The sequence below is a fragment of the Ascaphus truei genome, chromosome 7, assembly GCF_040206685.1.
Source record: "Ascaphus truei isolate aAscTru1 chromosome 7, aAscTru1.hap1, whole genome shotgun sequence".
Taxonomy (NCBI): Eukaryota; Metazoa; Chordata; class Amphibia; order Anura; family Ascaphidae; genus Ascaphus; species Ascaphus truei.
The window spans coordinates 24290348-24314200 of record NC_134489.1 but is presented as its reverse complement, the minus strand read 5'-3'; the positions used below and the strand labels follow the sequence as shown (position 1 = coordinate 24314200).

General features: G+C 46.3%; 1 protein-coding gene across 6 annotated transcripts in view; it reads right to left on the bottom strand.

Annotated features, from left to right (window-relative positions):
- Positions 1-14342: 14342 nt before the first annotated feature.
- TRAF3IP1 (TRAF3 interacting protein 1) overlaps positions 14343-23853 on the bottom strand; it is a 30586-nt gene continuing 21075 nt past the window's right edge. For all 6 annotated transcript variants that reach the window (XM_075607368.1, XM_075607370.1, XM_075607369.1 and 3 more), the window contains 8 exons: positions 20461-20481; positions 19958-20033; positions 18639-18722; positions 18214-18340; positions 17587-17623; positions 17117-17184; positions 15415-15638; positions 14343-14599 (listed from right to left, as the gene is read on the bottom strand). In XM_075607368.1, the coding sequence (XP_075463483.1) occupies positions 14434-14599; positions 15415-15638; positions 17117-17184; positions 17587-17623; positions 18214-18340; positions 18639-18722; positions 19958-20033; positions 20461-20481 (803 nt within the window). In that variant the 3' untranslated portion in view covers positions 14343-14433. The remainder of the gene's footprint in view (positions 14600-15414; positions 15639-17116; positions 17185-17586; positions 17624-18213; positions 18341-18638; positions 18723-19957; positions 20034-20460; positions 20482-23853) is intronic.

Here is a 23853-nt window from a genome sequence, read left to right as displayed (position 1 = left end):
GGGAGAAGTATGCAGGGTGTTCAGGCGTGCGTGTGTGTGGGTGGGGAGATTTGCAGGGTGCTCAGCGTTGGGGGGGGGATATACAGGGTGCTCAGGGGTTTGTGTGTGTGGGGGGGGGGGATATTTGCAGGTTGCTCAGCTTTCGGGGGGGGGGATTTACAGGGTGCTCAAGGGTGTGTGGGGGGATATTTGCAGGGTGCTCAGCTTTTGGGGGGGATTTATTACAGTGTGCTCAGGGGTGTGGGGGGGAGGGAGATTTGAGGGTGCCCAGCTCGGGAGGTATGTACAGAATGCTCAGCTCCGGGGGGGGGGGGGGGGAGTGTATTTGCTTATTCTCATCAGTGTATTTGCAGGGTGATTAGCTCTAGGGGGTATTTTCTCTCTCTTCCTGCCCCTGGCTGCCTGTTACCTGCCCGCCTGTTACCTGCCCTGTGGATGCCCCTGCCTCCCCCAGTGTCTCTGGAGTCTCCTCCTGCAGCCCCGCAGGATCTTTTTCCATCTGTATCTGCCCCCTAAGCGCTGGGTGAAAGTAGGTAACTGCCCCGAGCAGGGGGGGGGGGGGCAAATCCGGCCCAAATACACACTGCTTCCACCAGCCACACTGCCCTGCAGGTCCCGCCCCCACCGTCTCCTGAGTGGCCAAGTCGCCTGTCACTCCTCCAGCTGACAGCTGACGTCTCTCAGCTGCTTAAGGTGGCTCGGGCTGTTAGGTGAATGGTGAGATGGAAGAAATCTCTCTCTTTATCTATACATCCAGTTCTTGTACCTTATTCCATAGACCACGTGGTAAATGTTACAGCATCATTGTGATAAACTAAGTATATATATATATATATATATATATATATATATATATATATATATATATATATATATATATATTTATATTTATTATAAAACAATTTGAATGTCATAATTATTTATAAAAAGATATATATAAAACACAAGAGAAATACTGCATCAAAACAACCGTTGACAATAACTGATGTCTTAAACCAAAAAATCCCTATAAATTAATTTGTTAAACCAAAAAAACAAACCAGGATTAGATTAATATAACAAATATAACATAACAAACACAAAAAGCACAAGAGCCCCCACAAAAAGCACTGAGACATATCACATAAATAGTACCAAAATAATTTTAATCAATAAGCAAACCCAAATAATGCAATCACATCTAATGAATCAAACTAAAAGACCATACATGGAAACTGACTGGAAACCCCCCTGAACAAATAAATAAAACAAGGACCAATCATGGACTGAACTCACATGAAAGGGAGAAAAGGGATAGGAACCTGGGAAAAATAATGAGTCACACTGGGGACAAAGTACCCAGAGTGTGTGATCTCAACCACAAATAGGTAACCTAAAATCCCTCACTCCTCTGATACCAGTAGTACTGCTACTATAAATGAACCCAATCCCATAAGCAAAGGGACCCCTGTAATAGAGCAGAAAACAAACCCCAGGTGTCTGCAAAAGGGATACAAGAAGACATATGTCTACAATGCATGTACCCTAACTATCTTTAGATTGCAAACGTGACCCCATATATGAGAATGCAAAAATGAGGCTGAGATAGACAGCATCAAGAAAAATCCTGATATGCACAACCTCTATAAGAGGAACACAGATGTACCACTGAGACCAATGCAGGAATACTAAGCCACTTCAATGCATAGCAAGTCTCTAATATAGCTGGAGGCGTTTTCAAAAGAGAGGAACCCCGATTGGGTGCAGTAAAATGAGCAATCCATTTAGAGGTCAAATATCCCAAACATAGCAGCAGGAGGCATCCGTTTTACCACTTACGCGTTTCGCCCATCTGGGCTTCTTTCCAGTGACCACTGATTTGATTTCATTATTTGGGTTTGTTTATTGATTAAAATTATTTTGGTACTATTTATGTGATATGTCTCAGTGCTTTTTATGTTTGTGATATTAATCTAGCCCTCCAGCACCGCCAATCCTGGTTTGTTTTTTTGGTTTAACAAATTAGTTTATAGGGATTTTTTTGGTTTAAGACATCAAAAAAATGTGTGTTTTTCAGTATTAGGTGATACCTTTTTTATTTGAACTAACAATTTATGTCATGGGACAAGCTTTCGAGAGTTTTCCTCTCTTCAAGAGGTATCACCTAATACTGAAGAACTCATTTATTCTGCACTATCGCAACTGGACTAACACGGCTAGTTCCGTTATATATATGTACAGTCTTTATTTATATAGCGCCATTAATATACATAGCGCTTCACAGCAGTAATACACGTGAGAAACATATAAATAACAAATAATATAAATAACACATAATGGGAATAAGTGCTTCAGACATAAAAGTAACATTTAGGAAGAGGAGTCCCTGCCCTGAAGAGCTTACAATCTAATTGGTAGGTAGGAAGAATGTACAGATGCAGGAGGGGGTGGTGTGTGTGTAAATATATATGGACACAGCCCATATTGTGAATCTGTATGCATGTATATGTTTAAGAATGCAAGTTGCACACTTACAATAATAAAATAGAAAACAAGCCGTGCTGATCCATAGTCACCAGCTGGGAATAGGGAATCCTCGGGGCTTCACCAGATGGGCAGTGTTTCCTCAGCAACGTAATGGCATCAGTGGCTCAACCCAACGCATTTCATCACTGTGACATGTAACTTCAGTGCTCTCAAGGCACCTTAAATAGTTTCTAGGTGCTTATTATATTGTGTGCACTTTCATATATTTCTTTGTTCTTTTCACGGTCACAAGGCTCATGATACATGTACATTAATTATACATTATATTTATGCTATTGCTTTTTGCACTTATCACTCACTTTGAGAGAGAGCGCAAGAGAGGGGTGGTGGTGGTGTGTGTATGTGTGTAAGTGCATAGACCCCAAAGCGGTCACACCGACTCACAGGTCCTTCTGAAGGTGTAAATAAGACATTGTATTAAAGGTGTCAGTATTTCGGTTCTCACCCGGCAGTGGGACTCTCGTGACAAAGGACTTGGGGGAGGCCTGAAACATTGACACATTCAATAAAATGTCTTCACCTTCAGAAGACCAGTTCCAGCTTCACTCCTTGATAAAACACCCGCACACACACACAATGTTGGTGAGTGCAGCCGCACCCGTCAGTAACTACGTGTCACACGACCAGCAGCGATGTCACTGAGCATGTTGTTCCGTTTCTGATGTCACTGCATGTTACCTAGTCCTATGCAAACTAATATAAGTGGCATTGTCAGTGTTCCCTGCATTGTGGTAGTCGCTCCCAGCTGCTCCTCTCGCTGTGCTCTGTCAGAATATAGGGTGCCTGGGTGCACGCTCCACTTACATCTGCTAACTTAAAGTGCTTCCACTCTGACCCTCAGATGCTTGAGGTCCATGTTTGCCCGGAGCTGTGACTCCTTGCACAGATCCGTCTCAGGCCTCACACCTTAACTGAGCTGAAGCAGTATTGGCAATGTACATTGTATGGAATGGAGCAGGCTCTGTATTGAGCAATGCGGGGAGCAAACATCATCCCTGAAACTTTACATCCATCTCCCCAGCACAAACAGAACTGCTCAGGAAAATCTGATTCCATTTCTTGGCACACTCAGGGGCTTCGACACCCCAACACCGTGATTATACAGAAAAACGTTCGCAGCCTCGCGTGGAGCAGTACCAAAACAAGTAGCTTACTTACAGTTAAAGTGCTCATACCGGGGGGGGCGTGTCCAGGACACCGATGAGGACGGTCGTGTAGGAGAGGAGCTCCACAGACCCTCGTATAATATCAGCGAAATAAGCGCTTTCCCCCTCCAAAAAAACAGCAGAATCAAAGACATACCTGGCAGGCAACACCCGTGGCAGAAATGACGGGCGGACCGAAAGCCCAAACGGCCCAGGGAGTCACGCGATTCTTCTCTCCCTCACAACGGAGCTCAGAGGCTGTCTCAAAGAGCCAAGATGGCGCCGGCTCCACAAACGCACGCGGGACCAAACAGGCAGCAACGGAGCGCGACCGCACTGAAACGCCTCCGCCACCAGAAGAAGGGCTCACCAGAGACTACATGCAGGAGCTAATAGCCTCCATGCTAAATAAACTTCATACCTCGCTGCAGGCAGATTTAAGAGCCGCGGTCACCGAACTAAAACAAGAAATAACGGGCCTCACGGAGCGCACCATGGCCCTGGAAACCAAAATGGCCGACACCCTGCAGTCCCAAGAGGAGGCGGTGAACGAGATTTACAGACTGGGAGCAGAAGTGAGCAGCCTGAGGGACAGTCTAGAAGACCAGGAGAATCGTGATAGACGACAAAACGTCAGAATCCGCGGTATACCGGAATCGGTTCTTCCTGGTCAGATCAAACCCTACCTCCTAGACTTTTTCCAGTCGTTGTATGCAGACCTCACCCACAAAGACCTGGAGATGGATAGGGCCCACCGAGCCCTGGGACCAAGGTTTGATGACCCTAACCGGTCAAGAGATGTTATAGCTCGCCTACATCGATATTCAATAAAGGAGCAGATAATGGAGGCCTGCCGAGCCCAAGAGCCAGTCAAGTTCAACGACAACCCACTCCAAATATACAATGATCTATCCAAAGTCACGGTCAACCGACGTAAAGAAATGAAGCCGCTGACCGCACTACTCCGTGACAAGGAGATTAAATATAAACGGGGCTTTCCGTTTAAACTACTAGTACAAAAGAACGGCAAATATCTCACAATCAGGCACCCAGAAGATATGACGCAGTTCGCAAAGGCGCTAGGACTGAACCCGCCAGCAGAATGGAGTGCAGGCCCCTCCAGATCCCAAAGGCCGGGCACGATGGACCCCCCGGTTAGGGCATCCGAGAGACTGGCAGGGCAAAAGCAGGTACGGGCCAAATAACAGGGCTAAAGGCCGAACACCCAAGTTAACCCCAAGTTAGCCCCTGCACCCAGTTAAATGCACCTGCCTTGTTACCCGACAGACTATCCCTAAGTGCAACCATGGCACCCCATATACCAGGGACCCCGAGACAAACTCAACAACAGGACCCATCAGCAGATAAAACACCCTACATCAGGCGCCCGAACACAGAGTATCCAGGTGTGCAGCAGAAATAGATCAACTCCATCATGGCACCCTACACCATACCTTGACACCACCAGCTGCTGTCTTCTTCCACGACAAGGCACGGACGACTCCCGCGGCCCCGATGCCGATGCAGAAGAGTAGCTGATCCCACGGCCTGTTCCAGTACAAGAGAGGAGTGGAGGAATCAAGTCCCGCAAGGGCAAAAGCGGAATGGAGTATCCATTTCGCCCCCTCCTTCCTAGTTTGCTTCTATTAATGAGGAGGGGGGAGAGGGCCCACAAACGCGGGGACTGCATGAGCCAAGTCCGCTTTCCAAGGCCCCACTCCATACCCCCCCCCCCCAGGTAGAGCACTGGACACGCCGGTAACCGTGAGTACTAACACCCCCATAACACAACATGGCCCACGGGGTTACACCGCAGCAATCCAGGACTGACTAGCATGAACCGGCGACAAGCAAGGAGCCGCCTCACTAAACACAAGCCACAGACGCACAGATATTGTATTGTATGTCTTTATTATATATAAAGACTGTAATTGCTACATCAAGCTCCATGTTATTCAATGAAACTCCTCCATCCCAAATGTAGTAGATGTTCCCCTACCCACCTCCCCCCCCCTCCTCCCCCCGCTGTCCCTAGATATGCCTCCGCCGCTAAGGGCAAAGTAACACACTGGTAGCGCAAACGCAGCAACAGTTAAGAGCCCTTGGCTATTCCCCATTCCGAGGGATGGAGGATTTCGAGAGTACGAGCACCCACACGTAGAAATATACGAAGCTACTCCGGAACACTGTAGGGCACACGCCGCCATGTTTGTCTCCAAAGCGATCCGCAAAGATGTTAAAAATTGTTGTGGCTGGGTACCAAATGCAAGCGCAAAGGTGTAATATGGCCAAATGTCAAAGTGCACTATAACACAAGGTATTAGAGCACCACCAGGTTAACGATTCAAGATTCTGCACCCATTTCCCGGCACCGATAGCGCCCTTTCCTCTCCTCCCCTCCCTCCCCCCCCCCCCCTCCACAGGTGAATAGGACCTTCCCAAACAAACCCCAAAAGATGCTAACCCAAAGCCTCCAGGGTAGGCTACTATGTGTGCACATACATCTACAGCCATACCTGTTCTAAGTGATAACCGCCACAGAATATCTGTACCCACATCAGCAGACACACACGAGTAGCCGAGGAAAAACTGTAATGTATTAAATACTATGACTGCCTGCAGGGCAGGCTCTCATGACGCTGGAAACATGGTACATGGGCACCCATTCCAAATTGAATTATGGCTTACGGATAAATGTCACAGCGCCCTATAATACAACTTATCAGCAGCAACACCCCCCCCTCTTTCTCCCCCCCCCCCCCGCCTCCCCTCCCGTAAGCACGCAGGACATCCCCAAACAAACCCCGAGGTATGCTAACCTAAAGTCCACAGGTCAGGCTAATACGCTTATGCATACACCTACGACCATACCTGTCCCCAGGGATAGCTGCCGTAGAGTGATTGCAACTACGCCAACTGCCATACATAAGAATGACACGAAACACTATAATACACAAAGCGTTATGTTTATCCTCAAAACAAGCCTACAGGACCTCTTCAAGTTCTATGAGGCATTACTGCTAAAGTATTACTGTGTACTGTAAAACAATGTACTACCTGAAACATCCCCCCCACCCTCCCACTCTTTCCCCCCCCCCCCACTCCTCCCCCCTCCTCCTTCCCCCCTCACCCTCTTCCCCCTCTACTCACCCCCCTCCCTACATACCCCCCCCACCTCCACCCCACCCCGACCCCCCCCATCCCAATTGAGGCTTCCCCCATTATCATACTAGGCTGGTCTGCTACAATGTTGATTGTACGGGAATAAGTAAATGTTGCACCACTGCTAAAGTATTACTGTGTACAGGCAGTCCTCAGTTATCCGACACAATGCGTTACTCAAAATGGCGTTGTAAAGCGAAACACGTTTTCCTATAGGAACACTGTATAAATAAAAGGTTCCGTTCCTGAAGGCATTTTTAACACTAAAATACACCAAATATTTTATGCAGGCAATAAGATATGCAGCACACACATAAATTATATAGTGTATATACTGTATTATATATATAATATAACATAATAAATAATATATTATATAGTATAATATTATATTATATTATATTATATAGTATAATATTATATATATACGCTCTTATGACGCTTTGCAACGTTGTTTATGTGAATGTGTATATATATATATATACACACACATACACAACGTTGCAAAGCGTCGTAAGAGCGTTGGATAAGCCATTTTGGCGTTGTAAAAATGAATATAGGTATGCATTGCATAGCGTTGGATAAGCCATTCGTTGTAAAGCGAAGCATTGTAAAACGAGGACTGCCTGTACTGGAAAACAATGTACTACCTGAAACATCCCCCCCATCCCCTCACCCCCCACCCTCCCCCTCCTCCCCCCCCACATCTCCCCCTCCACACACCCCACATCCCCCCCCCCACCCTCTTCCCCCTCCCCTCACCCCCCTCCCCACACCCCCACCCCGACCCCCCCCCCATCCCAATTGAGGCTTCCCCCATTATCATACTAGGCTGGTCTGCTACAATGTTGATTGCACGGGAATAAGTAAATGTTGATATTGACTGCTACTATAAACTGTGGAGCGAATATGAATCGGAGTTATGGACTCCAACCCCATAAAGAACTACAATGACATCCACAGCCCCAATTAAGGTTCGGTCACTAAATGTTAAAGGCCTACAAAATAATAGAAAAAGGAGGTTGGCCCTCCAGGACATGATAAAATCAGGGGGAGACATCATATTCCTACAGGAGACCCACTTCACATCACAAGACCCCCCAAATTTATTCAAAAAAGTGTTTCCAATGTGCTTTTTCGCATCATTTAGTAGTTAAAAAAGGGGAGTGGCTATCCTAATCAGACAAGGCACCCCATTCAATCACGTCAAAACAACAATGGACCCAGAGGGTAGATTTCTAGTGGTATATGGCTCCCTATCGGGCTCGGCAATTGCTCTGATTAATGTATACGCCCCTAACGAGAATCAAACGGAATTCTTAAAAACTGTTCTCGAGGGTGTTGAGCCGGGATACCTGTCATCGATGATAGTGGGGGGAGACCTAAACATGGTCTTAAACCCCACCGAGGACAGATCGACCGTAATGGGTCCTCCCCGTACAACCCACTCCCAGATCATAGGGAAAAGGTTTAGGGGAATACTAAGCGAGTTCTCACTGGTGGATATGTGGAGATCCCAGCATCAGGGCCAGAGAGACTACACTTTTTACTCTGCACCTCACCAGACCTACTCTCGAATAGACCACTTCCTGGTTACCAAAAATGTGTTGGCGGCATCCATTGGCTCAGACACTGGCCCGATCACTTGGTCTGACCATGCTCCAATCACCTTGACCCTGTCAGTCCCTTTCAAAAAAACAATAAATTATTCTTGGAGACTAAATGACTCATTACTAAACCATCCTGAGATGGAAAGGGAGATCAGATCCTCACTTAAGGACTATTTCTTTTTTAACGCAGGATCAGTTTCCTCCCCGGCAATCCTATGGGAAGCCCATAAGGCAGCCATTAGAGGGAAATTTATTTCTATCGCGTCCCATAGGAAAAAAGTTCGACAAACGCTAATCAAGGAACTCACAGACAACATTAAAACAATAGAACAAACCCATAAAGCTAACCCCTCAAAAAAAATATATAAAACTTTGCTAGCAGCCAGAACAAAACTTAGAGAAGCCCAGCTAGAGGATGTTGAGAAGGCCCTCAAATGGACCAATCAACAATACTATGACAAGGGTAACAAGGCCGACAGGCTTTTGGCTAGCAGACTGAGAGGAATACAAAAGAGATCCCAAATAACGGCGATCAAGAATAGGTCTGGTGAGATACAATACAGCGACAATAAAATCGCAGCAGAATTTACTAAATATTATACCGAGCTATATAACCTAAGATCCAAAAATGGCCGACCTGAACCGATAGCAACTGAATCAATAACACAATATTTAGACAAATGTCAACTCCCTACGTTAACGTAGGAAGAAAACACAGTCCTCAACGCTGAGATTTCAAAAGAGGAACTGGAAGAGGCGGTCAAAACATAAAAAATCACTAAGTCACCTGGCCCTGACGGTTTCACCAATGTCTACTATAAGAGATTCTTGCCCACATTATCCACGCATCTCCTAAAAACATTCAACCATTTCATGGAAGGGAACCAAATCCCCTCCTCAATGTCCCTTGCCAACCTTGCTATTATACACAAGGAAGGCAGAGACCCGATGCAATGTGGAAGCTATCGTCCAATCTCTCTTCTCAACAGCGACCTCAAATTATATAGTAAAATACTTGCAAATAGATTAAACCCCATCTTACCGAGACTAATAAATATTGACCAAGTAGGATTTGTCGCGGGCAGGCAAGCCTCTGACAACACTCGTAGTATAATCAACATTATTGATCATGTCCACCTCACAGGAACCAAAGCATTACTTTTGAGCCTAGATGCAGAGAAGGCGTGCGATAGAATAGATTGGCTATTTCTGGACCACACTATGCACAAATTTGGCTTCAAAGACGCATATCTAGAAGGGGTCCGTAGACTCTACCAAAACCCGTCAGCAATGGTAAAATTACCAGGGGGCAGTAACCAGAGATTCGAGATCACAAATGGAACTCGGCAGGGGTACCCCCTGTCCCCTCTTCTCTTTGCTCTAACCATAGAACCCCTGGCATCGGCAACCCAAACCAATATAGACATTCAAGGAATAGAAATTGGGCACAGGCAACACAAAATATCCCTATTCGCAGATGATGTCATCTTAACTCTCTCCAAACCTCAAATCTCCCTACCCAACCTTCAAAAAGAACTCCTGGATTTCGGAAGAATCTCAGGGTACAAAATTAATAGTGACAAGTCGGAAGCCTTGAATTTAAGCCTGCCAGAGCCAGAGGTGAAACTTCTCAAACTAAATTTTAACTACCATTGGAGCTCCTCCTGTATCAAATATCTGGGAGTCAAGATTTCGAGGACCTACCAATCCCTATACCAACATAATTATCCGGCCCTGTTTCGGAAAATCAAACAAGACCTAGATAAATGGGGAGGATATCAGATATCATGGATCGGGAGAATGATCTCGGTAAAAATGAATATACTCCCTAGATTACTATATCACTTCCAGACTCTCCCGGTCCACATCCCTGGCTCAGAATTGAAGAACATCCAAAAACTAATTTTCCAATTTATTTGGCAGGGTAAAAAACCCAGAGTCTCCAGAACAGTTCTACTGGCCTCAAGGGGAAGAGGAGGACTTGGAGTCCCAGACATTATAAGATACTACCAAGCCACCCAACTGTGACAGGTAGTAGTCTGGAACGCTAACCCAAACCAATACTGCTGGCTAGATATAGAAACGCATTATGCCGGGACGCCTTCACTGCCAGCATGCCTTTGGTCCCTGAGCAGGGAAGACATGCAGAAAAGTAAATTCAAACTAGGTCCGATGAGACACACATGGGAGACCTGTACGAAATGCAAATTCAAATTCAAGCTTACAGTACCTCATTCTCAACTGACACCAATTCATAAAAATCCAAAATTCCCACCTGGCTGTGAGCCCAGACAATTCGATCAATTTAAAACAAAAAACATTAGAGGTTGCCGACCTCCTGAGTTTTGGGCAGTTCCTGAGTTTCCAAAGCATGCAAACCAAATATGAAATAGATGGGTTGAACGTCTTCAAGTACCTACAAATTCGACACTTTATTCAAACACTATCCCCAACGTTGGAATTTCCCCCTCTCACTGGTTTCGAGCGGCTCTGTAGAGAAACAGCCCACCAGAAAGGTCTTATAACACAAATTTATGCAGAACTGGAGAGGGCAATAGAAGCCCCCACCCACGACTACATGCTACATTGGGCAGCAGAGTTGAATATAGTTATAGACCGAAAGGATTGGGAAAGTATTTGGGAAACAGCCTCAGGAACTTCCATATGTACCACAATCAAAGAAAATATATACAAAATACTGTTTCGCTGGTATCTTACCCCAGTTAGAATAAATCAAATCTACCCCCTGGCTTCCGATCTATGTTGGAGAGGCTGCAGTCAAAAGGGGGACATGGCCCATATCTGGTGGACATGTCCAGAAATTCAGAAATACTGGGAAACCATACAAAACTTAATAAAAGAGGTCACAGACCTCATAATACCCATTGACCCGCTGACCTACCTGTTGGCCAAGCCCTTAGAGACATTGGACCGACCAACAGGAAAATTAGTCTCCTTCATTCTCACAGCAGCTAGATGTGCGGTGGCTGCCTCCTGGAAGAAAGTGTCTCCCCCATCTAAACAAACAGTAAAAAAAAAAGGATACAAGAGGTGATGGAAATGGAGAAATTGTCAGCCTTTTTGAAAAGGTCCACTGCCTCTCTCTACAGGACTTGGGACTCATGGCTGACCCAAACGATACTCCAACACTAAATCACCTCATAGGAATAAGATAGGAGTCGGAATAGAACAGGGACACCAGTAATGGAAACTGAGGAGGGAGGCCACGCCTCCTCTGTCCTGTCTCCCCGGTATAATCAAGATGCTGCTTGGCGGCAGCGCAGGGTGACATCATAGGATAGCGCTGCCAATTTACAGCACTTGGTATAATCTCAGCCAAAGGCTACGGCTCCAGTGTTAGCTGCTGCACGTGCGACTGGCGGCGCATGCGCAGCTTCAAGCCGCGATCTGCGGTCTGCAGGGAGCGGTGGGAGGTGGTAGGTGGGAGGTGGGGCATCTCTCTGTTTTCAGAGCTTCAGCTTGGAATGGATAAACAAGCAAGTCTCCCTGCAGGGGCTGCACTAAGGTGAGGTCCCCCCATTCCCACTCTGGTACCGGACCTCTCTCAGCTAGACAGCCAAATCCCCCTTTGCAAAACATGGGAATGTCGCAATACATTGGAAGCACAAACTGTAGCCATGCAACACATTATCCACTAATGTTAACAGCCATTTCATCATTTAACCCCTTTTAGGGCCAGCTCTGGCAGCAAGAGAGATCGTTTTCTTAGGGATAAAAATGCAGCAATGCAGTGAGCAGGGCAGAGATGGAAAGTGTTATTATAAGTAAAACACAATTTAAGAGGACCTACAAAAAGAAGCACCACAGGAGACGGGGGAAAGCTTGATCAGTATAGACGGAGAAGAGCTGCACGTGTGGGATCTTTAATATACTACAATAAAGATGTCTGGAAAGTATACCCTGTGTTGATTTACCTGGGAAACCTGACCTAAGCCCCAGACCTGAATGTAAAAGCTGCAGCTAGCAGCAGATACAAACACTCTGGGTCTTTTTTGATACAATTGTCTCTCTCTCCCCCCCCTCCCCTTGCCGCCATTGGTTCCACGTGACCGCATAGGAAGACTAAATTCTTGTCTCTTCAGCTGGCTGACGCACCACCGCACTTTGTGAGTCAACACGCGAGAACACACTGGGGCTTGCCTGATTGAGGTTAGTGTCTGGTGTGCGGCGCGCACCGCCGGAAGTCACCACCGGGGACTCAGCCTAAAGGTTAATATGGGGATTGAAACAAGCAAAAATAGGTCGTCCTTCTAATCACCTTAAAACATGATAGTTATAATACTATAATACTAATAATACTGAAGAACTCATTTATTCTGCACTATCGCAACTGGACTAACATGGCTATTTCCGTTTTATACACATATACAATACTAGAATAGGTCAATCTATTATTTATCAGATCCCTCAGTAAACAACTTGACAGAATCTATACCTTAATATATAGGGATCGTGCAAAACAAAGTGTAATAAAAATTGACCAAAGTATCACAAATGATTTGATCAAGTCACTTGTTATACCAGTGCTTAATGGGAAATATAACATTTTAGCTCAACATAAAAACCGCTGCTCTAAAGACCCAATAGAAACGGCCTCGTCCTTCATAAAGCAAGTTTACAGCTCAGATATTCAGCATAAAAGAGAAGAGATGTGTATATCGTGTAATACAATATGAACACTTTCAATTAAGTTTGAGGATAAACTTCAACCATTGAACTCACCTAGCCCTACTACTAGTGCTTGTGAGAAGATTTAACAAGACACACCCACACACAAATGTATACAGATGTCTGTAAATATACAAAAAGGTGATTTCCTTTGGATTGATTTTATAGAAAATAAAACAATACAATCATGTGCTATATATATATATATTATGAATATAAATAATTTGTACACAACAACATATTTCAAAAGAATTGCAGTCCATACACTCTCTTTGTGGGTGTTGTCCTGCGCAGTATGAGGGCTGCGATTGTATCACCTATAGGAAAGAAAGTGAATACTGCAGAGGAGGAGGCTGTGTGTAAATTAGGGATAATGGGAGAGTGTACATGTACCTACATGGCCAACAAACGTGTCAATAGAGCAAGCAGCGCGTGGGGACAGCCTGAGCACGCCCAATCACTGGGAGACGGACAAACAACACAAGCACCAGATCTATCCAATGAAAACCTCCCAAGGGAAAGTTACACGATCTGGTTTCTTTGCAAAATATGGAGCAGATTTGTATTGCAGTTGGGAACCTGTGATAAATAACCCACTTCTAACAGAGGCGATAACTTCGCTGCCAGAGGGGTCTGCGGCACATTGCACTAGGGGCTTCACTGGGAGTAAAAATATACAGGAAAGAGTTAGAAATGATGGCTTTCATTTACAAAGTGCTGGGTTTGTATCTGTTTGCAGCGAGCTTGCAGTGCAGGGAAACAGCGAGGTAACAGGGCTGCTGTTCTTATCCTGTATGGGAGCACAGAGAGCACGCTGAGCCTGACTTCTGTACAACAATATCTCTTCCTTCTACAACAGCGGGGGCTGTCATCTTTAAACGTGGGGACAGACAGAGGGGTCACAGCTTCTTTAGTCCTTCGTCCTGATCACAGGAAGCTTAGTGAGTGGCTCTGGTCAAACAACCTTTCATATCCAAGGAAGGTAGAAGACGTCACTATCAATGGCACAAACCAATCAGATTTGGGGGATCTGCACAATTACAATAAGGACATGTTAATGGGAATGTGCCGACTTCAAATCAGTGAAGCCTTCCGGAGCGTGGGTGAGATGGGCTCTCAATGAGTGGGACTCGCGGAGAGTGAGACTTCCCAGGCCTGGAAGGGCTGAGACGTAGGAATGTGCAGCAGGAACAAACACCCTTCATACCAGTTTAATAAATAGCTTTTATATGAATAGGTATGCGAGGAGGGGAGGAGGGTGAGGAATGTCCGAGCACTTCTCACTGCCCATGCTCTGCGCCTCACGCTCTGGACGTCACGTTGATGCTCTGTACCATCTTCTGGATCTTGTCTTCGTTGCGCAGGATATTTCCCTTCACCGTGCAGATCTTGTCCTGCTGCTCCTTGATCAATTGCTCCAGCTCAGCTAGCTCTGCCTTCAGGGGCACCACGGCGGTGTCGGTAACACTGGGGAGGAGGATCAATGGATGAAATGAATAGCGTCTCACAACATGTCTGAGAAGCACCAGTGTTTTCCAAGTCAGGGCTGGCTAACTCCAGTCCTCAAGGGCCACCAACAGATCAGGTTTTCAGGCTCTCTCTGCTTCAGAACAGGACTGAGCCAAGTCTGAGCCACCTGTGCTGATGCAGGGATATCCTGAAAACCTGACCTGTTGTGGGGGTGGTCTTGAAGACTGGAGTTGGCCACCCCTGTTCTAAAGTGTTCACCGTCAACTTACTGGCTGTGGGATGTGCTCTATGGAGACAATGAGGTGTGTTGAATTACTTTTAGGGTACACAATTAAGGAGGGAGTGTACAGTCTCGGTTCTGAGCAGTTCTCTGCTGACTAAACAGGCTGAAATTCTGCATAAGGTAACAAGGGATGGTGGTCACCATTCAGGGGATACTATAAAATCAGCACATTTGTTTAGGTAAGAAAGATTCTTGTCCTGTCATGTAGTTACCCTGTGGTGAGGACAGACTTGATAAGACAGGTGTCTTCTGTGTCACTGTGTCTTCCTATAGAGCCTAGGCACCCATGTGAAGGTATCCCAACTTACAAATAATCTACGTCTCCAGGACCAATACGCCTACCGGAATGTTGAGGGGAAATGCTTTCTGTGCCAAGTCTCTCCTGTGTCATTGTGACGTCCCGTTGTGTGAGAGACACACACACACACAACCCCTGCCCCAGGTCAGCTCTCCGTTTTGTCCTCTCTGCAGTCGCAGACACTCCCTCTCTAGATACACACACACACACACACGGGGATGCTGCGCTCACCTCTGCTCTCGGAGTAGCACCTCCGCGTGCTGACGGTTCTCGCTTCTCCATGTCTGCAGCTCGTTCTGCATGGCGTCCATGTCCTCCTGGATGTAGTCCATGATCTTGCCCAGCGGCAGAGCGCTGCGGCACAGCGTCTGGGTGGAGCCGCGCAATCTCTCAATCTCCTTCACCACCAGCTCCTTCTCCTTCCTCCTCCCGGTTTCGGACAGCAGCGGCTTCTCCTGAGTCAGGGGACAGAAACCCGTCAGCCTCCTGACGCCAGCACGCAGGAGCAGTGTTTGCTTTTGGGGAGGGCCTAGTCCGGATATGCTTTGTGCAGCTCAGCGCAGCGCTCGTTAAGGTGCATCCGAAACCCTTGTACAGGTTTATCATGCTTTTTACAGTCATTATTTCAATTCATTTTGATCCTGAGGGAGCTTCTGCCTCTTCTGAAACAAACCTGTCTCCTTCATTTTCATCTGGAGCTTTTCCGGGCAGTACCAAGTAGGGTGGAGGTTTGTGTTGTTACACAAAAAGAAGAATACAGAAAATGGTTGAGGAATCGCAATACACTGCAGCCTCTCTGATGATCCAGTGTCAGATGTGACATCACACATATAACAAGGCTGACTCCTGAAAGGATCATGTAGTTAAGTTCATGCTTTGTGCAGCTGCTGTACGGTACAGACGCATTTTAAGAGAGTGAGGAGCTGGCACTGCTGGATTTGAGTTATGTGCCCCAAAGATTACAGCTGTAAAGCCTGTGCTGCAGTATCAGGGGGGTGTCTGCTCACAGCACAAGCTCAGAAGAACAGTGGCCACTAGGGTCTGCTGTGTTCCTGTTAACGTATTAAAACTATTATTTCCCCTCTGCCAGCTAAAAGCCTGCAGAGCTGCCAGGGCTGGGATCTGTTATTAAAGAAATGATTTGGATTTGACACTGCAGGTGTTGGAGGATTCTGTGATTTCTGGTGCACAGCGCCCTCTAGCCAAGTATGTGAAGAAGTGCACAGCCATTCCTCACCACATACAGCTTCCCAAAGCAAAGCTCTGTACACTGCTCCCAACACACACAGCTCTGCACCCTGCGCGGCGGAGCACACCGCTCCCAACACACACACACACACACACCGCTCCCAACACACACACACACACACACACACACACACACACACCGCTCCCAACACACCGCTCCCAACACACACACACACACACACACACACACACACACACACACACACACACACACACACACACACACACACACACACACACACACACACACACACACCGCTCTGCACCCATGAAATCTCTCCTCCAGAACAGGCACAACCTCGGCCACAGAAGCACGCGAACTGTGAATGATCCGTATGTGCAGAGTTGTGTATGTGTGATGTGTGCGCTTGTGTGTGTGTTGCATCTGCCCCGCCTGATATTTTGTTGACCAGGTCCTTTCACATAAATCTCTACATTCCTCATTCTGAGGACACACTTCCAGCAATCTAATCCAACACCCCGTTCTTTTGCTGGAAGTCCACTTCCTGGGCTTACGCAAACACGCACACGTTTGCACACGCATGAACATTTCTGCGCGCCCGCCGCACACAGCCTAGCCCTAGTGCACCCAAACACACACGCAGCTCACACAAAGCTTGCATGATTCCGATGTGCTGGAGCAGGAATGTCAGGTCAGTTGGGTGACAGCATACACATCTCTTACCTTACTGACAGCGACCAGTTGGGTCTCGTAATCCTTTTTGGTCTCTAAGATTTTCTTTACAAGGCCGCCTGTGAAGAGCAGGAAGGAATGAGTGAGACAGAGGATAAAGTGCTGGGGCACAGAGGCTGGGAGAAGCCTAACAGGGGGCTCTGTCTGATATCACAACACATGTACAACCAGCACAGGATGACTCCTACCCCTAACATGCTCCTCAGTCCTGTCACAGAGACCCACACCTCTTTAAGACAGATCCCAGCTAAAAGAATATCACCACCATTAACCCACTCGTGGTAAGGAGAACTGCGGGGTGGCTGGGGTAACATGTGGGGTTTTATATTGGCATGTCCATGCTATGCAGAGAGGGACTTGCTCTTAACGGAGAGAGCGGTTGCTCTGAGATGGAGAACGGAGAGCAGGACACTGCACGAACATCAGAGGAATCCACCCTTTATCCCACAGATGTATCTTACCGTGCTTCTCATCCCCAGCCAGATCCAGCTCCCGGTCCTGTGAAGAGAGGAGAAAACTAGTACATTGTGTGTCACTCTGCATGGGGAGGTCATAGGTCCCTCTGTCACCCTGTAGTGGGAGGAATAGACAACGCGGGCCCTGGGGTCACTGTGTGACAGAGCAAGAAGGAAACATCTTCTGTGTCACTGTATCACCCTGAAGTGGGAGGGACAGGCTCAGGTCCCGTGTGTGCGTAATCCATGTCACTGAAGTGGGAGGGACAGGCTCAGGTCCCTTGTGTGCGTAATCCATGTCACTGAAGTGGGAGGGACAGGCTCAGGTCCCTTGTGTGCGTAATCTATGTCACTGAAGTGGGAGGGACAGGCTCAGGTCCCTTGTGTGTGTAATCCATGTCACTGAAGTGGGAGGGACAGGCTCAGGTCCCTTGTGTGTGTAATCCATGTCACTGAAGTGGGAGGGACAGGCTCAGGTCCCTTGTGTGTGTAATCCATGTCACTGAAGTGGGAGGGGCAGACCTGATGGGCCTTTTCAGTTCATGTCGTCCTGTGGTGGGAAGCACAGATTCAATGGGACTTAGGTCATGGTTAAAAAGTGATACACAGCACTGTGCTGCCGGCACAGTTTACCATCTCCATTTTTGGCATTTCCGGCAACCGAGGGGGAGCGTCCACCACCACAAACTCATCGTCGTCATCATCCTCTTCCTTCTGCTTGTCCACAATCACACTAGAGACAGCTTTCCCGCTGCTGAACCTGGGACAGGAGAGGCACAGAGACAGGATGGAGCGGTCACTAGACACCTTATTCTGTCCCCAAGTGCTGTTGTAGCAGCAGTGAATTCGCTCTCCTCTAGTAGCCCTGGAGATCAGAGCGCCTTCCCTCACCCCACTGCTGTTTTCTTCCCACAGGTCGCTCTTCTGTGCCCAATTCTAGATAACAGCAGCTATTAATCCCCATGACACTTACGTCATGGAGACACTATGACTCAAGCTTCCCAGAATTGAGGGCATGTGGATGTGATTGGCTGCAAGTTTTGGGGTACCCTCCTCACCTTTCCGGTAGTGGAGCTTCAGAGCTTCCCTGACGCTTCACACGAGGTGGGGCCGGCCGTGCGCTGCCAGGACGAGGTATCCGCCTGCAACACATGGAGCAACGCGTTTTAGCAGGGGATGAGAGCAGCGAGCGCATGAGATACTCACACACTAAGCATCAGCACTGCTCACTTATGGCCCTCACAACAGCAGCATTTACTAGAATCAGATCAGACCTTTCACTTAATATACTGCCACAAAAACAGATGCAAAAAGCACATGCGCTCGGGGGAATCTTACAGTTTCTAGGCTTCGCCAATAACAAGCAGGTCATTAAGAACAGAGACGTGCTGACTTAGGGTTGGTAGGTGTCCAGTATTGATCCGGACTGTCCTGTATTTAGACACTATCAAGTAAAAAATTAGTCTTAATACTGAACATGAATGTGTCCTGTATTACTTCTCTGAACATAGTCACCTCACTGGCTTGGGGGGCCGCGGGATTTCCCTGAGCAGGACTGTTGCTAGGGGGGCTGAGCAGCTTCCATCCTGATTGGGTAATGTAGCCAATCAGGAGGTGGTGTCAGGAAACTGGGGGTGGGTCCAAAGGGAGGAGGAAACAGCATGGACCGGTGAGAGGGAGAGGTGTGTGTCTCTCTCGAACACGTCACACCTTTCACCATTGTGTCCAGTATTTTTGGAGAAGCCACCTGGCAAACCTACGTACTGCATGAAGGGGACACAGTTTAAATTACAGCCCCAGCCCCCTTATTAAAAAACAATGACACAAACATGACTTTTCAGGCATCGGTGCAGACAATTTCACCAATGTTTGTCATATTGGCGAATCTCTATTAATGTTTCTCATATCTCTAATCACGAAGTGATGAATTCTGAAGGAGACATCAGAATGAAAATGAGCTGCTTTAAATCTGAATGTGTGAAATGGTCAGTTCTAGTATGTGTGTAAGATTGGAGAGATGCGGGTGTGCTGCAAGGTATTCATTTCTGATGAACCAACATGGTGGTTCTTCATACCTAGAAAAGTATCACTTATGTAGTGAAATACAGAGCTACTCTTAGACATAAAAATAACATAACATTTTATTTTTTAACAAAATCACCGAAGCTGTTGAAGTTCCACTAAGGGCCGAAATAAATGATGTTGCAGTGAAAGTTTAATATGTAGCACTCCTCTGTGACACTTATATGCTTATATATATGTTGTGGTTATTTTGGGGGTTTAATATGAGCTTGTAGGTGTCCTGTATGTTTTACAAAGTTTAATATGTATCATGGTCAGGCGGAGATATTAGGAGGATGAGACACTTGGATATTACCGTTGTGTGACGTGAGGTGGAAACTCGTCCGATATTTCTCCATTTTCAGATATTAAAGGTTTTGCAGCTTCTCCTTCTAAAAAGAGAGAATTGTTACACTGTGTGACAATGCTACCAAGATTACATGACTCACACACACACACAATGTTAAACACAAGCATCACTCCACAAATAGTTTGGAAACACTTTTTCCAACTCCTAACCAGTTCTCACGGTTTTCAGGATTAAATTAGAAATCATAATTTCTACCCAGCGGTGAGATTCTCCTAATCTCACACGTCCCCTAGTGTACAGAACATTCATTCGGTATGATATTATACCGTGCTAAATAAAGCGCTTTGTGATTTTAAGGCGGTGCAAGCATAAAATACCAATTGAAATGTAAACCTTGCATTTTTCACTCAATTTATTCACACTTTTCAATTAAAGGTTCTAAGCTTCTGTAAATGGGTACTACGGTTCTATGGGGCGACGGGAAGCTCGGAACCCTGCAGGTTTCTTACCTCCATCACTGGCAGAATCCCCTGCAAAAAGAGAGAAGAGCGGTCATGACAGCCCCAAACCGACAGTGTGTGGCAGACATGAGCCTGTATACTACCCAATGTTGCATACACCCAACAGCACGCCCACTGCTCACATATTACACAAGGCATCTCGTAACGAAGCCCTGAGCTGTAGGGACAGGTGCACAGGCATTTAACTTCTTCATTGCCATAGATCTTGCAACGCACTGCAGAGCAATGCAAAACAGGCAGGGCAACGCACTCGAGCACCCGCTGGCAGTTAAAGAGTTCAATTGTGCGCTACACTTCATTACACTCCATTCACTATTGTTCAGCCCTCCAAACCCATTAAGATTTTGAAGCTGTGGTGGTTTTCCTCCCAAGGCTAATATCCAAGTGTGCAATGACACTGTGCCTGATCCACTCCCTTGGAAGTTCATGTTTTTTTTTTTTTTTTTTTTATAACTTAAATTTTTTATTAGTTTTCACAGTGTTCCAATACATGTGTACATACAATATTTGTAATGATTTTCAACATTGAACACTGTGCAACTCCCATTTTCTAGTGAAATAATACATGATAACACTCCCTATGCGGGAGGGGGTTGGGGAGGGAGAGAGGAGGTGGGGGGAGGGGGGGTGAGACACCTCTTCTGCGTGCTTCTTTTCCTCAGGTCACCGCCTCATCTCACCTTGTATACGACCATCTGTATTCCTAATCGGGTCTCTTAGATTTACTACATTGTAACCCAAGCCCTTCCTTCCGCCTCCTACATCAAAGCAGAACGCACATGCCACTATTAGAGCCAAATTGTGGACCTGTCCACCCCTGGGATGTCTGTTTGGTCTAGCCACGGTGTCTAGACTTTTAGGTAATTTTTGCCAGTATCGTCTAGGAGACTTGTCAATTTCTCCATCTGGCAGGTATGCCAAATTCTGTTCCGAATTTTGGGGATTACTGGGATTTCATTTTGTTTCCATAATGCTGCGATCTCGCACCTCGTGGCCAATGCGAAATGTGCAATCAGTTTCATATCTGTTTTAGCTATCCCCGGGGTCTGCCTGTTCAACAGGAATAACCACGGGTCTAGTGGGATTGTGAGGCTAAGGATCCTCTGTAGCCAATCTCTAATTTGCTCCCACAAGGGAGTTACCCGGGGGGCAAGACCACAGCATATGTAACAGGTCGGCCGGGTCTCCACATTGTTTAGGGCACAATGGGGAGTATCCTGGGACAAATGCTGATAATCTAACTGGGGTGTGGTACCATCTCATTAATACTTTATATGCGTTCTCCTTTAATGTGGTGCACAATGACCTCTTGGAGGCCGCTGTAACCATCTGCGTCCACTCCTCCTCCAGTGTCTCTCCCAGGTCCTTTTCCCACATCAACATATATCTTAACTTTTTTGTGACCGTGGGACTAGAACCGATCACTTCTTTATACATCTGCGATGTAAGTCCCTTCGTGTCCGCCTCAACCAGACAGAGCTTTTCAAAGTTTGTCAATGGGGGACAGGATTTAATTATGTTATAAGATGCTCTGATCTGGAGGTATCTAAAGAATTCTGATTGGGGGATCTCTTTTTCTGATTTAATTTGTTCAAATGTTTAATTTTTTTTATTGCCCTCCAGATCCCTAAGTCTATGAATACCTTTAGCTCGCCAAATCGAGGCGTCCGCCCTATTCAGACCCGGAGCGAAGTCCGAGTTTCCCCATAATGGGGTCATTAGGGATCCCCTACTAGTTAGGTTACATAACAGTTTGGTGGACTTCCAGATCGTGAGTGAGTTGGTCATCGAGAAGAGCAGCTCGGATCCAACTTTCTTTGCGGACCAGATTAGGTTGTTTAACTCCAATGGGGAGCAACACTCCTTCTCCAATGCCACCCATCTTTTCAATTCTGGGTTTGTTTGCCATTGGGAAATATGACATAATTGTGCTGCCTTATAGTAGGATAACAAACAAGGTACTGCTAGTCCCCCCTCCAATTTTTGTTTTATTAGGGTTTGTTTTTTTACTCTCGCTTTTTTGCCTCCCCATATAAACTTAGAGATCGCGGATTGAAGGGAGAGTATTTCCTTCAATCCCAGTGGCACTGGGAGGCTCTGGAATAGGTACAAGACCCTTCATTTTGACGCTGTAAATTTTCCCTATCCATGATATTTTAAATTTGGCCCATTTTCTCATGTCTTCCTTTAATTCTTTGAATAATCTAGGATAATTTGCCTTATATATTGATTTATAGTCTTTGGTGATATTGACTCCTAGGTACTTAATAGCTGATTTTTTCCAATTGAAATTAATTGAAATTAATTTTTTGCAGATTTTTCGGAAGGTTAATGTTCAATGCTTCTGATTTGGCCTGGTTTATTTTGAACCCCGAAATCCTTTTAAATTTCCCTAGCAAGTCAAAGAGATTTGGGAGCGAGGTCAATGGCTTAGAAATGGTCAAAAAGACATCGTCGGCATATAGAGCCACTTTATGGGATTGGTTGTTCACGTTTATTCCTGTGATGTCCGGGCTCTTACGAATCTGGGCCGCCAGCGGTTCCATACAGAGAGCTAAAAGTAGAGGTGAGAGGGGGCAGCCCTGCCTCGTACCGCTCCTGATCGTAAATAGATTGGATGGGAAGCCTTGGTGTTGCACCCTAGCGGTTGGGTTGGTATAGAGGGCCAGTATTGCCCCTATCAGTTTGTCTCCAAAGCCAAAGGCTCCAAGCGTAGCTCTTAGGTATGCCCAGTCAATCCTGTCAAACGCCTTTTCTGCATCTAGACTCAACACCATAGTTTTTATCTGTTTATTATTGGCTATTTCTATCAGATCAATAATTCGTCGGGTATTGTCTGCCGCTTGACGATCTTTAATGAAGCAGACTTGATCTGGGTGTATTAGTCTAGGCAGGATATGACTCAATCTGTTGGCAATTAGTTTGGCGTATATTTTGATGTCTGTGTTTATAAGGGAGATTGGTCGAGAACTCTTACAGTCAAGCGGGTCTTTACCTGATTTATATATGAGGGATATGGACGCTTGGAGCATTTGGTCCGGGAGCGGTCAGCCCTCCAACACCTCATTGAACATGTTAAGCATGTATGGGGCAAGGGTTTTTACATTTTTTTTATAATAAAGGTTAGAGAAACCACCCGGGCCCGGAGCTTTTGCTGGCTTTAGTTCTTTAATCACCTGGGTAAGTTCTTCCAGGGTAAACTCCGTCCCTAAAGACTCTCGCTCCCCAACCTCCATCCTCGGCAGGTTGGAGCCCGCCAGGAAATCCCGCAGAGCTCTTTTTGTGTTCAGATTGTGTGCCACTTTCTCTCCATTGTAAAGGTTTTCATAAAATTTCTTGAATTCCTCAACTATCCCCTTGGGGTTGGACGTGGATGCCCCA